The following is a 13,948-nucleotide window of genomic DNA, read 5'->3' as shown; positions in this document are numbered from 1 at the left end:
CTGTAAACCTGTCTCTTAGGCACAGCCAGCACAGTATGATCCTCGTACCTATGGACACAGCAGGTGTAAAGCTCATCAGACCACTCACTGTGTTCGGTCAGGATGGTAAGTTAATGATATCATCTGTCGTTGTTTATTTTTCCCCACAGTATGGGCGTGCAGAGATGACATCTGAGCTTTCCTGACATGATTTAATCCTTGTATCTGTTCTCAGATGCGATCCATGGTGGCCACTTTGAAGTGCATTTTGAAAATGTGCGCGTACCCGCCTCCAGCATTATTCTAGGTAAAAGCCTTTATTGTTTTGTCTATATTCCCAAGAAACAGAATATGTTTGAACGATAAAGCAGTGTTGACTTGACATTTTGTGAATGAGATAATTACGGCCTCTTCTGTTATCTCTCTTTCTGTGTTACACTGTTGTGGTTTCCAGGGGAGGGCAGGGGATTTGAGATTGCCCAAGGTCGCCTGGGGCCAGGCAGGCTGCACCACTGTATGAGAGCTGTCGGACTAGCAGAGTTGGCATTGGAGCTACTCTGCCAGCGGGCTGCCACCAGACACACCTTTGGAAAACAACTGTACCAGCATGTGAGTGAAGCTGTATCTGAAGGAGAGGTTCTCAGAGCTTTGATGGCTTTCTGCCAGTTTTGGGGTTACAGCATACAGAAGAAGAAAAATATCAGGAAATGGGGTTTATAATCGCAGTTTTTGTGCCATTTATAGCAAGTTAAATTCATTTCTGTATTTGCCAGCATTGGGAATGTTTATTCTGCCTAAATAGAATAACATGTACAGTATTGCAAAGAGAGAACCCAAGAGATATGCCAGATTTAAATCTTGGGGCTGTGGCAGTATGTGCTGAGAGATGTCCTACTGTTGACACCTAGTGGACAGCTTTTTAGATGCAGCTAATGGATCTCTGTGTTATCTATTGTCCAGGAAGTTATTGCTCATTGGATAGCAGAGTGCCGTCTCATGATAGAGCAGACTCGCCTGCTTACTCTCAATGCTGCTCATGCACTGGATACACTAGGCAGTCGGGCAGCTCGTAAGGAGGTAAAACTATTTTTGACCCTCACATTTAAAACAACAAAACAAACACATATAAATGTGCTGATATCTTACTTGGGATGGACAATAACATTGTATTTCTAAAACCAATGGCTTCTCTGTTGCGTTTTGGATATTTTTATTTTTTTTGAAAGTCATTTTTATCATGACATACACTATATTGTCAAAAGTATTCAATCACTTCCCTTTACACATATGAACTTGAGTGACATCCCATAATAGAGGTGTTTATGGGAATTTTTGACCACTCTTCTGGAAGTCCATTTGTGAATTCCAGTAGAGTTCTTCTGTACCAAACTCGCTAATCCATGTCTTTATGACCTATCTTTGTGCACTGGTGCGCAATCATGAACAGGAATGGGACATCCCAAAACTCACACAAATTTGGGAGCTGGAAATTGTCCAAAATGTCTTGGTATGCTAAAGCATTGAGTTCCTTTCATTGGAACTAAGGCACCCTAATCCCCCCTCCTCCAAACTTTACAGTTGTCACAATGCAGTCAGACAAGTACTGTTCTCCTGGCAACCGCCAAATCCGGTCTCATCCATCAGATTCCAGACACTCCAGTCATCACTCAATAACTCCAAAGACCAACCTCGCCACTGCTCTTGCACTGGCAGTGTGTTTTACACCACTGCATTTGACACTTTGCATTGTGCTTGGTGATCCAAGGCCTGAATCCAGCTGGTCTGCCATGGAAACCCATTCAATGAAGCCCTCTAGACACTCTACCTGAGCTAATTTGGAGGCCACATGAAGTTTGGAGGTCTGTAGCGATTAACTTTACAGAAAGTTGGCAACTTCAGCCTCTGCTGACCATGCTGTTTTTTGTTTTTACATGGCCTACCACTTTGTGGCTGAGTGGTCATTTCCACTTCATTATAATACCCCTAACAGTTGACTATGGAATAGTCAATAGCTCAGAATTTCACAAATTGACTTGTTGCACAGCTGGCATCCTATTACAGGACCACACTAGAATTGATTTGAGCTCCTGAGAGCGACCCATTCATTCATAAATGTTTGTAGAAACAGTCTGCACGACTAGGTGCATGATTTTATACACCTATGGCTATGGAAGTGATTCAAACACCTGAATTCAATGATTTCGATAGATCAGTGAATACTTTTGGCAATATAGCATATGCAATCCCAGCTTGAAATCACTGTGGGATGGAATTGGGAAAGGGCTGTGGTCTTTTGAACTCTAACATTTATCTTTATCACTGCCTACTAGATTGCTATGATTAAGGTTGCAGCAGGAAGAATGGCCTGCAAGGTGGTGGACATAGCCATACAGGTATATGGTGGTGCAGGTGTGTCTGGAGACGTTCCACTAGCACAGATGTAAGTTTGGACCCGTCCCAACACATTAATGGTAAATGCCTTTGATAAATGCCTTCCATGATGCCAATATTACATTTGTCTTCAGGTACTCATATGTGCGGACTCTGCGCATCGCTGATGGACCAGATGAGGTGCACCTCTCCTCTATAGCCTATTTGGAACTCAGAGATCAACTAAAGAAGGCACAGGCAAAGCTCTAAAAACATGGCCACAGCTTCATTACACTGCAGTAAACTATTACTGCCCCGATAAGCATTTTTGGCCCTAAAGTGAGATTGCTTGATTTTTATTCACTAGTTGCAAAAACACTAAACTTTAAAATGAAAAACCTTACTAAACATACTACCTGTAAAGAAGCACCCTTACATATGTGCCAGGTGAAAATCAAATAAAACATGATTAAAGTGTCTGCCTCAGCTCTTTGTTTAAAAAAAAAAAAAAAATCACTTTATTAGGAATTATTTTTAATGTGAACTACAAAAACAGAAAATGACAGCATGAATAAGACTATTGTCGTCACACTCTTTACAGGTGTGGTCTACCACATGGATGAATTCCATTTGGAGGTGATGGGAATCAGGAAACACAAGCACGTTATTTATTTTTTTACAATATAAAACAGCAGTGGCGCCATCTATCTGGTACACCAGATGGAAACCCATGCAAAACCCTCCACACTTCATTGTCCTCACTTTAACATCAGGGCAGAAATCTTCAGCTGCCAAATCAGTCAATTTTTATACACATGGCGCAGAGAATAGGAGGGAGGAGTTGGGGAAGAAAAGAAAAAAAAAGATGTCAGTGTTTACTCTTCTTTGACTTTTTGTGAGATCGATGTGGAGACCTTGATTTGGAGCGGGATTTCTTAGCTGATTTCTTGGGTGTCCTGGAGCGCGATCTCCTGGATCGTTTGGGTGTGCGAGGTGATGACGGTGATCTAAATAAGAAAATGGCAAAAATAAACAAAAAATGGGAATACCCAGAAAAGCAAATATCAAATTTGTTGAATATTCAGGTCCAGGACTACATATGTAGCACTTTACTACTCTTAGTGACCACTTCAAGCACATTGAGTATGTTAAAATGTTAATATTAGTAGCGCTTAACACCATCTTACCTCTTGGATGACTTTCTGTTGCTGGATCGAGGAGAGTCTTTATGAGAAGAACGTGAGGATGTGTCTTTAGAGTATGATCGGTCGGAGCGCTCTGATCTTTCGGACCGCTCTGAACGAGGTGAGGACGACCGGCCTCGTCTGCTGCTGCTCCGCGTTGGGCTCGGTGATCCACTGTGACGACGCTTCCTATCAACCGGAGGGGACAAATATCTGTCACACAGGAAATTAAATAAATCCAATGTTCCATGAATGAAAGAAAAAAAGAAAAACCCTAGATCCACACTTTGAATCACTGAAAGCACGCAGCAATTAAACAAGTGTCTGACCTCTCCTTTCTGGTTGGTGTGTCCTCCTTCTCTTTTTCCTTCTTTAACTCTTTCAACCGTGCCTCAGCTTTTTCCTTCTCTTTCTTTTCCTTCTCTTTTTCCCGCTCCAGTTTTTCTTTTTCTTTTTCCTAAAGGGATTAAAAAAAAAAAATCTCTTGTTAGGTTTTGATTTTTTTTTTTTTCACGGCATGTAACAATTATAAACCAGTAATAAATGATCAAAAGTGTGCATTTTTCTTCCAAACTTTAAGTACACCTGATCCAATACACACCTTTTGTAGTAGTTTGTCCCTATAATGTTCCACCTGCTCCTGAATACTCTGACCGGGCTTCTTAGGTCTTTTCCCAGACTCCAGCTCATCCTGGAACTTCATGACTTTAACCTGCATGGAGAAATACAATCAACTATTGTTGTATACTGCCATGTGCAGTCTGAGGTCTGTGGTATCTGTAAAGTACCTCTATCTCTTCCTCACTCTCAGCACTATTATTTTCATCCCTTCCTGTTTCCCTGTTACAATTCACAGACAACCCTGTTCTAATTGGCTCTTTAAAAATATGGTATCAATTCCGGCGTCACTTCAATTCAGTCTCTGCTTCTGCTCTGACCCCAATCTGCAACAACCACCTCTTCCCCCCGTCCCTGGTGGACGACTCCTTCCGTATATGGGCAAGAAAAGGTATCAAATGGTTTTATGACTTTTTAAACATAACATTTTTCTCAGTTTTAGTGACCTTTGTTCTTTGTATGATTTGCCCTCGTATCATTTGTTCCACTGCTTTCAAATAAGACACTGTGCATCTTCTATCTTGCCAGAGTTTCCAAGTCAGCCTCTCAAGCCTTGGTGGGAAGACTTGTTCCAGTTGAAGCCTCACAGTAAGGCTCTAATATCACAAATATATACTTTAATTATGGCATCGGGCAATTACTCAACCGAGAAAATTGCTTCAAGTTGGGAACAGGAACTGGGTTTTCAGTTTGTTGAAGGTTATTGGGACAAAGTAATTGACAAAATTCATTCCTCAGCCTCATGTGCAAGACTCTCCCTTATTCAGTTTAAGACGGTATACAGGTTACACTTCTCAAGATCTAGACTATCTAAAATATACCCCGGCATTCCTGACCTGTGCAACAGATGCAACACAATCCCCCGGCAATTTAACTCATATGTTTTTTGCCTGCCCGTCACTTCAATTATACTGGACTTTTTACTTTGAAGTGCTCTCTCATGTTTTGAGCGTTACTCTCAAGCCATGCCCACTAGTTGCCCTTTTTGGTGTTTCTGAGGACGCCACCCTAAACCTTAGTCGTAAGCAACTGGATATTATCGCTTTCACTTCACTGCTGGCACGAGGTCGAATTTTGCTGTCTTGGAAAGCTCCTCACCCTCCAGCCCAATCACGTTGGCTGGAAGATGTTATGTTTTTCTTTTTTTCTGTTTTATTGTTATCATCCGAATTTTAATGGCCTAATCTGTCTTGATATATGTCTTTGTATCGGTTGGTACTTGCTGTATTGGGCCTGATATGTCAAATTACACATGCAAAACTTTATAAATAAAGAAGGGGGGGGAGTACCTCTATCTCTCTGAGCTTAGAGCGCTTCTCCTCATTCATTTCAGACATCTTTGACTTAAAGTCAGAGTCATCTCTGATTGGGTTGGAATAGCTCTGATTATCTTCTGAACGAGGGCTTCTGTCCTCATCACTGTCCGCATCATCCCTTTAGAGGTGAACACAATTAATTTTTTTAAACAAAGGCGTGTCAAGGCATTCACAAAACATCAAACTCAAAAGGCAAACACACACACACAAAAAAAACCTTACTTTTTTGTTTCTTCTGGCTGCTCAAATATCTCCCACTTGGAGGTTGTCACAGCTGAGGAGCAAACAAAGGCAATTATATGAGTCAAGTAATTGCAAAACCCTCACGCCAGCTATGATAACATAATGTAGGTAACAACTAATCTGACACTTTAAAAGGCCTCACCTTGAGATTCTAACTCTGCCTCATCCACTGCTTCCCATTTCGATGGTGCTACCTTGAAGGGAGCATCCTTGGACGGATCCACTATATTAACAGAAAGAAGAAAAAAAAGAAAAGAACTGAGTCGCTGGGAAATTGATGGATCCAACAGCTCTTGGAAACATGCTTTGCTATTGTATGCACTACTCACAAGGTATTCCATCTAGGTCTTCTTCCATGGACTTGATAGGAACTCCATCTAGGTCATCCAGAGGGGCTCCATCGATTGGTGCCCCATCAAGGGGAACTGAGTCAATGGGCACTCCATCCACGTCCTCCAGTGGAGTACCATCTACATAATCCCCGATAGGAGCCCCATCAATGTCGTCTGCTGGCTCAGGCTTGATACAAATGTAGAGGAAAAAGAAAAAACATGGAAATTTAGTAGCAGCATGGTAAAATTTCAAAGCAATAATAATACAATAACTTTAATGGTACTGAAAAGACTAAATAATAAAGCCTCACTTACCTCCACAACAAGGCTTACAGGCTCCTTCTCCACAGCGAGGTTTACTAGACCAAGGAAGATGTTCTGCAGCTTGATAAGAAAAGGGTCAGGGTACACAGCCCAGTCCTCCCATGCCCGGAAACATGACATTACCCGTTGCTAGCGCACACACACACACACAAAAAAAAAGAATTAGGACAAAAAGAGCTAAGTAACCTGGATGTTTAACTATATAAATTATCAAGGCTGTGAAGTTTACTTAACAAGACTTGGTACCTTGAAGTTTTCACACTGAAGGTGACCTTGTATTGTTTTGTAAGTTGCGTTTAGGTCGGCGAAAATCTGGCAGAGTTTTGTCTCAAAGCTATTACGAACAAGGAAAGAGCAATTTATTTCCTGGGAAAAAAGGAGTGACTAAGTGAAATTGATGATAATATGGTTCAAGTATACAAACGACATAACTTACTATTTTCTGTAGTAAGATGCATTGGCTACTTTGGCAGAAGAGTTATACAGCACATCAGAAACTAGATACAACCGTGCAATCTGAAACACATCAAAGAGCAAACCGGAGTTTATGATTCTGGAAGGGTTTTCGGGTAATTCTATAAACAGGTTGTTATCAAAGTCTTTCTCTTCTTTTGGTCAATGTCTTGCCTTCTTGGGTAAAGGGGTCTTTAGGATGGAGAGGGACTCTGTGATACACTCCACAATTTCTTCAGCAGCTTCAGCATGGCTGAGACAGAACAGCATGGCCTCTGCAATATCTGCCCTCCTGGGAGTCAAACCACGCAGCATCTCCTCTAGTTTGTCCCGCTCCCTGCAGAGATGAAGGACAGTGAGGACAGAGTGCATTTAACCCAGCTGTTGTCTGCACTACTGTACTTTTCATATCTGTCTAGGGCTGTTCATATAACGATATATATGGGATGACGATATAAAAACGTCTATCGTTTCATTTTACGCTATCGTTTGTTTCGTGGTGTCGCAAAATAAACTGTTTATGGCAATATTTTTTCATCGTTTTGATGGTCACTGTAGTGGCTATATTAATTTCTTAAAGTTATCTCTTTCTCTTATATTTAATATAACCACACTACAGACGGACAAGTGCCTGTTTTTATGCGTTGTCGTTAGCAACAACGACGGTAAAACCATCACGTGTCCGCTTGTTTATGTTCCACATAAACCTTTCACAATAAAGCTCAAGATCCTGTTGAGACTTTTCAAAATAAACTGAATCACGTGAAAGAGTATGCAGATTATTTACGGATGAAAAGCAAAAAAGAGCAGTCAGGTGCTAAAAAATAAACCTTAGACTCAAACGTTAGAACAGGCCCGCAGCACGCCTGTAATAAATACTCACAAAGAAAACGGCGGCCGCTACAACTTATGTCTAAAAATGCATCCTTTAATGCATCGGTTAAAACACTCGACTCCAGGTACACGACGCCCAGCTGGAAACACTTCATTCAAGTTGAGCTGCCAGAGATTCACATAATTTACAGAAAATGTTAAATCTTTGTGATTTATATCATTATCGGGACGATAGATGTCTTATATCGGGATATGAGATTTTGGTCATATCACACAGCCCTATATCTGTCACAATAATAAAATAAAAGCCAGGACCAAAATAAATTAAAGCTTCATTTGCGTGGCTGCTTTTTTTCTTAATACACCTAAAATTTTAACAATAAAAGTCAGTGTTAAGGAAAAAAAAAGTATTTCTGTCCACTGAAACTGTAGAGCTCCAGAGAGGGCATGTTGGGGTAGGCCTGGGTTTTCAATTGCAAAGCACAAGTTTATTCCATTACAGTTGACAATTCAGGTTCTCACTTTGTGTTTTTACATTTACTTTCATGTTAGATTAGCAAAACTGTAGAAGTGCGAGTGCAGGCGTGAGCTGCGAGTTGATGTTAAAATTAATGGATATGCAGAGAAACTTGACTATCCTGCCGATTTCTAAATACTGAGTCACTACTCAGCAAAGTATTAACAGTTGTAACAACACTGGAGCAGGTGGGAACATCAACAAAGCCAATTAGAGATCAAAGCATGACTCCAGTGTTCCTTCAAGTAAAGACCTCAGAACTTCTGCAATTTAGCAAATACAACATAGATGTAACAGAATATAAACAAATATTCTTACTCTTCTTTTAAGCAGCCTTTCTTATTGGCCTCCTCTTCATCTTCCTCCTCCTCACCGTCATCGTAAGGACCATGGAGGTACGGATTAAGAGGAGGTGGGCGCCACAAAGAGCCATTTTTAAACATCCTAAAGTCATCTGTTCGCCATTTGGCTGGTGATTCACCCTGAGGAAGTAATAAATCACAGTGAACACATTGATAAAAAGAAGAAACTTAGTGGAATGGCTGGATCCCCCTGAAATTTTGCAACTTTTTTCAAGATAGAAAACTAACCTGCAGTATGGAGTAGAGCTTCCATCGGTAGTATACATGTGCTGGGCTCTGGTTCTCAAATAAAAACCTGTCATAAAAAGACATACACAACCTTTGTAACTCAGCACATCATAGAATTTTAGCTAACAGAATAACACTACATTTCTATTGTGCAGCTAAGCTCACCTGTACATGGGATTGTTGATCTCTCTGTTCATGATCATGGCTTCAAACATTGGTCCTTCACGCACCACAAACTCGATCATTCGATGGATGAGAGAGAGCAAATTCCTACAAGAAAAACACAGTTAAAGCAAACGGATTCAGACTGGACGGACTCTTGAACACTACTAAAACCTCCCAATTAAAGATTAATTTATTCTTGGTGGTCTGACACACTCAACAGGCTGACTAGGCAAAGACAATTTATGTCACACAATGAAATGCTGCAAGCATAAATGCAGCTGTATTGACCTATACCTGAATAATAAATTTCTACTGTGATATTATATACTTGGTACAGAACGATGGCTAAATCACTCTAAAATCTTACCACAATACCCATTTATTATTTACTATAGCGACGGTTTAAATGACGGGGAATATGAGACAACAGATGACTGTCAGAGTGTGTCACATGACCAGGAATAAATTAACCATCACTGTGGCTACACCTCTGGGCCTACATATAACATCAATGAATACACGCAAAAAATAAAAAATATGTATATAAAAACATTTTGTGACAGTACGACATTCATGTCAATTAAAAAAAAAAAAAAAAGGAAAAGAAAAGCTTTTTTTATTGCATCTACTAAGGTCATGCCTGTGTTCTTTGAAGCTACAGTGCAACAGCTTTTAATTACATTGCACTGCTCGGAACCTTCATATAAAATATCTTTAAGTTCAAATTTCACAATGTGGGGGTGAGTGGAATTGGGAACAACAGGAGCGAGACATTAATAAGACACCGTACTAACAGGAATATTTGTCAGTACAGTGCCTTTCAATTCCCACTCTTTCCTACTAATGTAACGTGAAAAAGCAGTACATGATCTTTGGCTTAAAACGGGTTATCTACTAGTGGAGTTGGTACCGACTTAAAACTGTGCAAATGGGAACGTTAGAAGTTCTTCTGTGATAATTTGTAGAGGAAATAAATTGTGCAGGCTGCATACAATTAGCCTAAAGTGGCCAACAAGACAAAGGATGTCTTTCATTTGACAACACAAATCACATTTACTTGTATTGGAGCCGATCGTACCAATGACGGGGTAAAATTCTGTATACTTTCCCAATCCATCCCATGATGCTTTTCAGGTCCCTCGCTGCTGCAGACAGTTCAACTTGTGCTGCTCACCAAGGCCAATGTCAAAGGTCATATATAGACTAATGATGGCAGGTTTGGATTTGTCAGCAGGAGCCAAATTTACTGAGCTCCTCATAGTGACAGAGGCCAAGGGGGGAGACGGTCTGAGTGAGCAATGGTCAGAGAACAGGTTTTCACAACTACGGATCTAGAATCAGCAGATCATGTATGTAGCAGAGTACAACATCACTAAAGTTGAGAAACACGATTTAATGTCTATGTATGGAGTGGGACTGTGAAAGTAATGATATTTTTCTCTAAATAGCATAGTTATTAAGATCTATAATGATGTTTGGCTACACATGTAAAGAAAATATGAATGATGGAGGGATGTGAAACAAACTTCAGTCAGTATTATTCTAGGTACTAGTATGAAGACGCCGTGCAGCTGCCTCAACCATTGCTCATCCACACTGACCAGCCCCCTGTAGCATGCAGTGATCAAATGATCAAACGTATTAGTTTCATTATGGGATGTTTTTTTTCTTTCTAAGTTTGTACACCAATTTAAAAAAAAAAAAGAAAAACATGTACCTTTCTGTTGGGATAACCACTTTGACTATGGCTTGCGACAGAGTCTGTATATGAAGTCACATCAGATAATAAACATAGAATGTGAGTATTGTTACAAAGGCAACAGGTGAAAAATATAAAAAATGCATTTAAAAAGTGCAAAAAGACAATAACTTTCCTTTCCTGCTGTCAGTTTTACTAGAGGCCAAACAACCCTGATACTTTACCACAGTAACACCTCTTTGTAACACTGAGCATTTTGCACACATTGACATTTGATAATGACACTTTCTTACACACAACAACTAATTCAAAATCTAAATCCTGTACTGACTTGCTTATTATGACTAACATCTTACCACCACAATTAACAAAACATTGCCATATCCCATGAGAAAATCCTAGGCTGACGTATTGAATTACCTTGTCGAACTCCTCCTTGTTTTTAGGTGGAGGAAGCAGAGGAGCATTGGGGTTCTTTAGCCTCTCTCGGGGCTGTGCGTTGAATGGGAGGCCAGAGGGAGGCGGGGGGAGTGTATGTTCCATCATAGAAGGAGGGATATAGATGGGATGGGGTGGAATGGGCACACCTTTTCCCCATCCTAATTTCATCTCAAAGTTCATTATCATCTTTCCTATTATGGGAGTAAATGTGCATTAAATTATACACGCACATGTGAACTGGAAAGAAGATAAAAGGATGTAATATAACAACTTAATAAAAGAATTCGAGATTCGTACCATTTAAGTTTTTGAGTGCTCGCTCTGCATCCCTCCTGTTCATGAAAGCCACAAAGCCACAGTTCCTCTCCCGAGCCCTTTCCTCATCTGTCCTCGGCCACATGATTTTCACACTTGCCAGCGGGCCATACCGGCCAAACTCTTGGCACAGCATCTCTTCGTTCATCTATGAAGTAAATGATACAAATTGAGAAACACAGACATTGCATAAATATTTCCCATTCTGAATTAAGGGCATATGTAGCAAATTTTGAAGGAATAGCAACATGCTTAAGCCCCTCCTTTTATGGCATGCTTTACATTACTTCCACTTCATGCATGTTTAGATACAAACCTGTGGATTGATGTTTCCAAGGTACAAGTTAGTAGTGGATGGATCTCCAACGTCATGGGAACCTGGTGCACAGTCATCCAAAACTGCAGACACAGAGAAAAGAAAAGAATTTCCTGCTGCTGTCTGACAGGACCAACATTATTTTCTTAGCAAGATAAAGGTATTCACGGTCACTATATTAAGTCAAAATTACCACTGGACGGACGGTTTCTTCGTGAAGAACCATCCGCTAAAAGAAGCAGAAAAGCAGTATAAATTTTGTTTCAGGGTAGATGTGGACAAAGGGACAGAGGGTGGCGTAAGGCAGGAAAGGGCCCTGTCAGGCCAAGTTAGTGCACGTAAGGCAGTCACGCGACTTAAACAACACTTACAGGAGCGTCTTCCATCTGTCCCAGAGAGCGGTTCGAAGCGACTAACACGTCCTTTCATCTTGTGTCTTTCATCTCTCTCTTCCTGTATTCTACAAGACACAGACACATATCACAGCTGATTAAAATCTGTGTTTAATATATTACAACTTTAATAACCACACCAAAAGTCTTAGGAACATCTAATCTCTGCCACTAAAATATTTTAACACCTTCCTGTGTTAAAACTTACTGTTTAAGTTCTTCTTTGAAGAGCTCCAAATTACTCTTCTTCTTTTCCTTTTCACTGCTCTTCTTTAAGCCCTACAATGAGGAAACCAGGTAAGTGTTATTCAATGCAAAAGTTAGACGAGATGCTTCTCATTCTCAGAAACAGTACTTACATGCCGTTTGTCTAATGCTAAAAATTGTGGCGGAGTTTCCAAAGGCAGGATGCTTTTTGGTTGGGTCTCAAAACGTGACTTAGGCTTGTACAACTTTCCTCTCTTGTCATCAGCAGCCGCTTCCTCTGCAAGGAGAAAACCTTTTTTTAGTTTTCGCCCTCCAATCACATCACTGTTTCAATTTCCGAAGTAAAAAAGGTTTGGTGAACTGTTCTTTAACATTTGCATATTTTGCAATCAGTTTGAGAAATATATAATGCAAAACGTATACCTTTCGTTGCATTTGCAATGCCACCACGGACAAAAGCTTTGACTTTTCCCTCCCCTCCTCCTTCAAAAGCAGCAAGAAACTCCTCATAAATTTCAGCTGCCGCTCGTTCATCTTCCTGAACACACACGCGCACAAAGGTGTCAAAGTAAATAAATCATATAAATCTCTAACAGCTATTACTCATGCAGAGAATATTGTGCAAAAGGAAAATCCATACTTACTTTTTTCTTTATTTCATCTTGTTCCTTTTTGCTGAGGGTTCTCTTTGCCACTGCCATCTTGCCAATGCTGAAAGACTTCAGTTTGCTCTCAAGCAGCGCCTGTACATGTCAACAAAGTATGGTTGTTTTCACCAGGTATTTAATAAGCACACATTACGACTATTTAATAACTGGAAACAACCACGACTTGTTCAAGTAATGTTGAGTCCTGCTATTATTATTATTTAATATGCCTAACAATTATCCCGTAAACGGGTAACTTCAGCGCGGACTGTAGCCGCTGGTTTATAAAGTCGGCTGTATTAAATAGGCGCCGGCAACCGTTACTCAGACATTTAACACTAATTATTTAAGTATAATACATTACACATTTACGACCAAGCTGCAGCTGGAGACCAGGAAAGATTAAGAAATTAGCTAAATTAACAAGAGGCCTAAGAAGTCGTCTTTTGGTGCAGCGCCACGGACTGAATGCATTGCGCTAAACGGCGAATGACGGTTAGGCCCCAGCTCCCAAATGCTTAATTTACTATTTCCACACTGAAATATACAACCACTGTACGTCATCCAGAAGACAATGCACGTGTAAAGCTTGTGATTTGCGAACAAGTTTATTCCTGTGATAACTGCTTCCATTAATCCAGTTTATGGTGACCAACACATTAGCTTAGCTTAGCTAAAACCAGCCAGTGTGGCTGCGGCGCCTCAGTTAGCCGTAGCGCGGCAGTGTTAGCAGACACTGTTGCGCACACTCCCTGTTGTGGTCTTTTACAGCAAACAGCTAGTGCTGTTCAAGCACAAGATTATTTGCACAGTTCTCATTACAACAGGTGCAAGTGAGCTAAAACAACTACAAACTATAAGTTTACCTTAGCGCTAGCTTTCTGAGAGCCACCAGGCGTTCGGTCCGCCATCTTTTGTGGAACTGAAATGAATCGATCGCCGAGCTGATGATAGTGGCAACTGTGAAACTCCAGGCGTCGCAATCAATCACAGAATCGCCGATGCT

At 40.6% G+C, this 13,948-nt stretch overlaps 2 protein-coding genes across 4 annotated transcripts in view; one reads left to right on the top strand and one right to left on the bottom strand.

The window, feature by feature from the left end:
- Positions 1-2,908, top strand: part of acad11 (acyl-CoA dehydrogenase family, member 11) — a 22,068-nt gene extending 19,160 nt beyond the window's left edge. The window contains exons 15-20 of the mRNA XM_085418849.1: positions 20-105; positions 215-286; positions 434-588; positions 940-1,056; positions 2,310-2,419; positions 2,505-2,908. Of these exons, the coding sequence (XP_085274975.1) occupies positions 20-105; positions 215-286; positions 434-588; positions 940-1,056; positions 2,310-2,419; positions 2,505-2,619 (655 nt within the window). The 3' untranslated portion in view covers positions 2,620-2,908. The remainder of the gene's footprint in view (positions 1-19; positions 106-214; positions 287-433; positions 589-939; positions 1,057-2,309; positions 2,420-2,504) is intronic.
- Positions 2,867-13,948, bottom strand: u2surp (U2 snRNP-associated SURP domain containing). Of its 3 annotated transcripts, none has more exons than XM_085418844.1 (26): positions 13,809-13,948; positions 12,940-13,038; positions 12,719-12,833; positions 12,448-12,572; positions 12,297-12,367; positions 12,068-12,156; positions 11,890-11,925; positions 11,697-11,779; positions 11,363-11,528; positions 11,045-11,256; positions 10,643-10,686; positions 8,926-9,030; positions 8,761-8,827; positions 8,489-8,652; positions 6,994-7,156; positions 6,803-6,882; positions 6,613-6,700; positions 6,358-6,495; positions 6,040-6,229; positions 5,853-5,933; positions 5,690-5,741; positions 5,441-5,585; positions 4,135-4,245; positions 3,863-3,990; positions 3,537-3,746; positions 2,867-3,356 (listed from the first exon to the last, which is right to left on the bottom strand). In XM_085418844.1, exons 1-26 carry the CDS (start codon positions 13,851-13,853, stop codon positions 3,218-3,220), a joined length of 2,946 nt encoding a protein of 981 aa, XP_085274970.1. In that variant the 5' UTR covers positions 13,854-13,948; the 3' UTR covers positions 2,867-3,217. The 3 variants fall into 3 exon arrangements, with proteins under 3 accessions (XP_085274970.1, XP_085274971.1, XP_085274972.1); XM_085418845.1 differs by having other exon boundaries at positions 3,537-3,722; XM_085418846.1 differs by lacking the exon at positions 11,890-11,925.

This window comes from Rhamphochromis longiceps, linkage group LG9, assembly GCF_057381845.1.
Source record: "Rhamphochromis longiceps isolate RC_006_pf linkage group LG9, R_longiceps_female_GT1.1, whole genome shotgun sequence".
NCBI classification, from domain to species: domain Eukaryota; kingdom Metazoa; phylum Chordata; class Actinopteri; order Cichliformes; family Cichlidae; genus Rhamphochromis; species Rhamphochromis longiceps.
The sequence above is the reverse complement of the archived record's forward strand: the minus strand, read 5'-3'. Positions and strand labels throughout refer to the sequence as shown.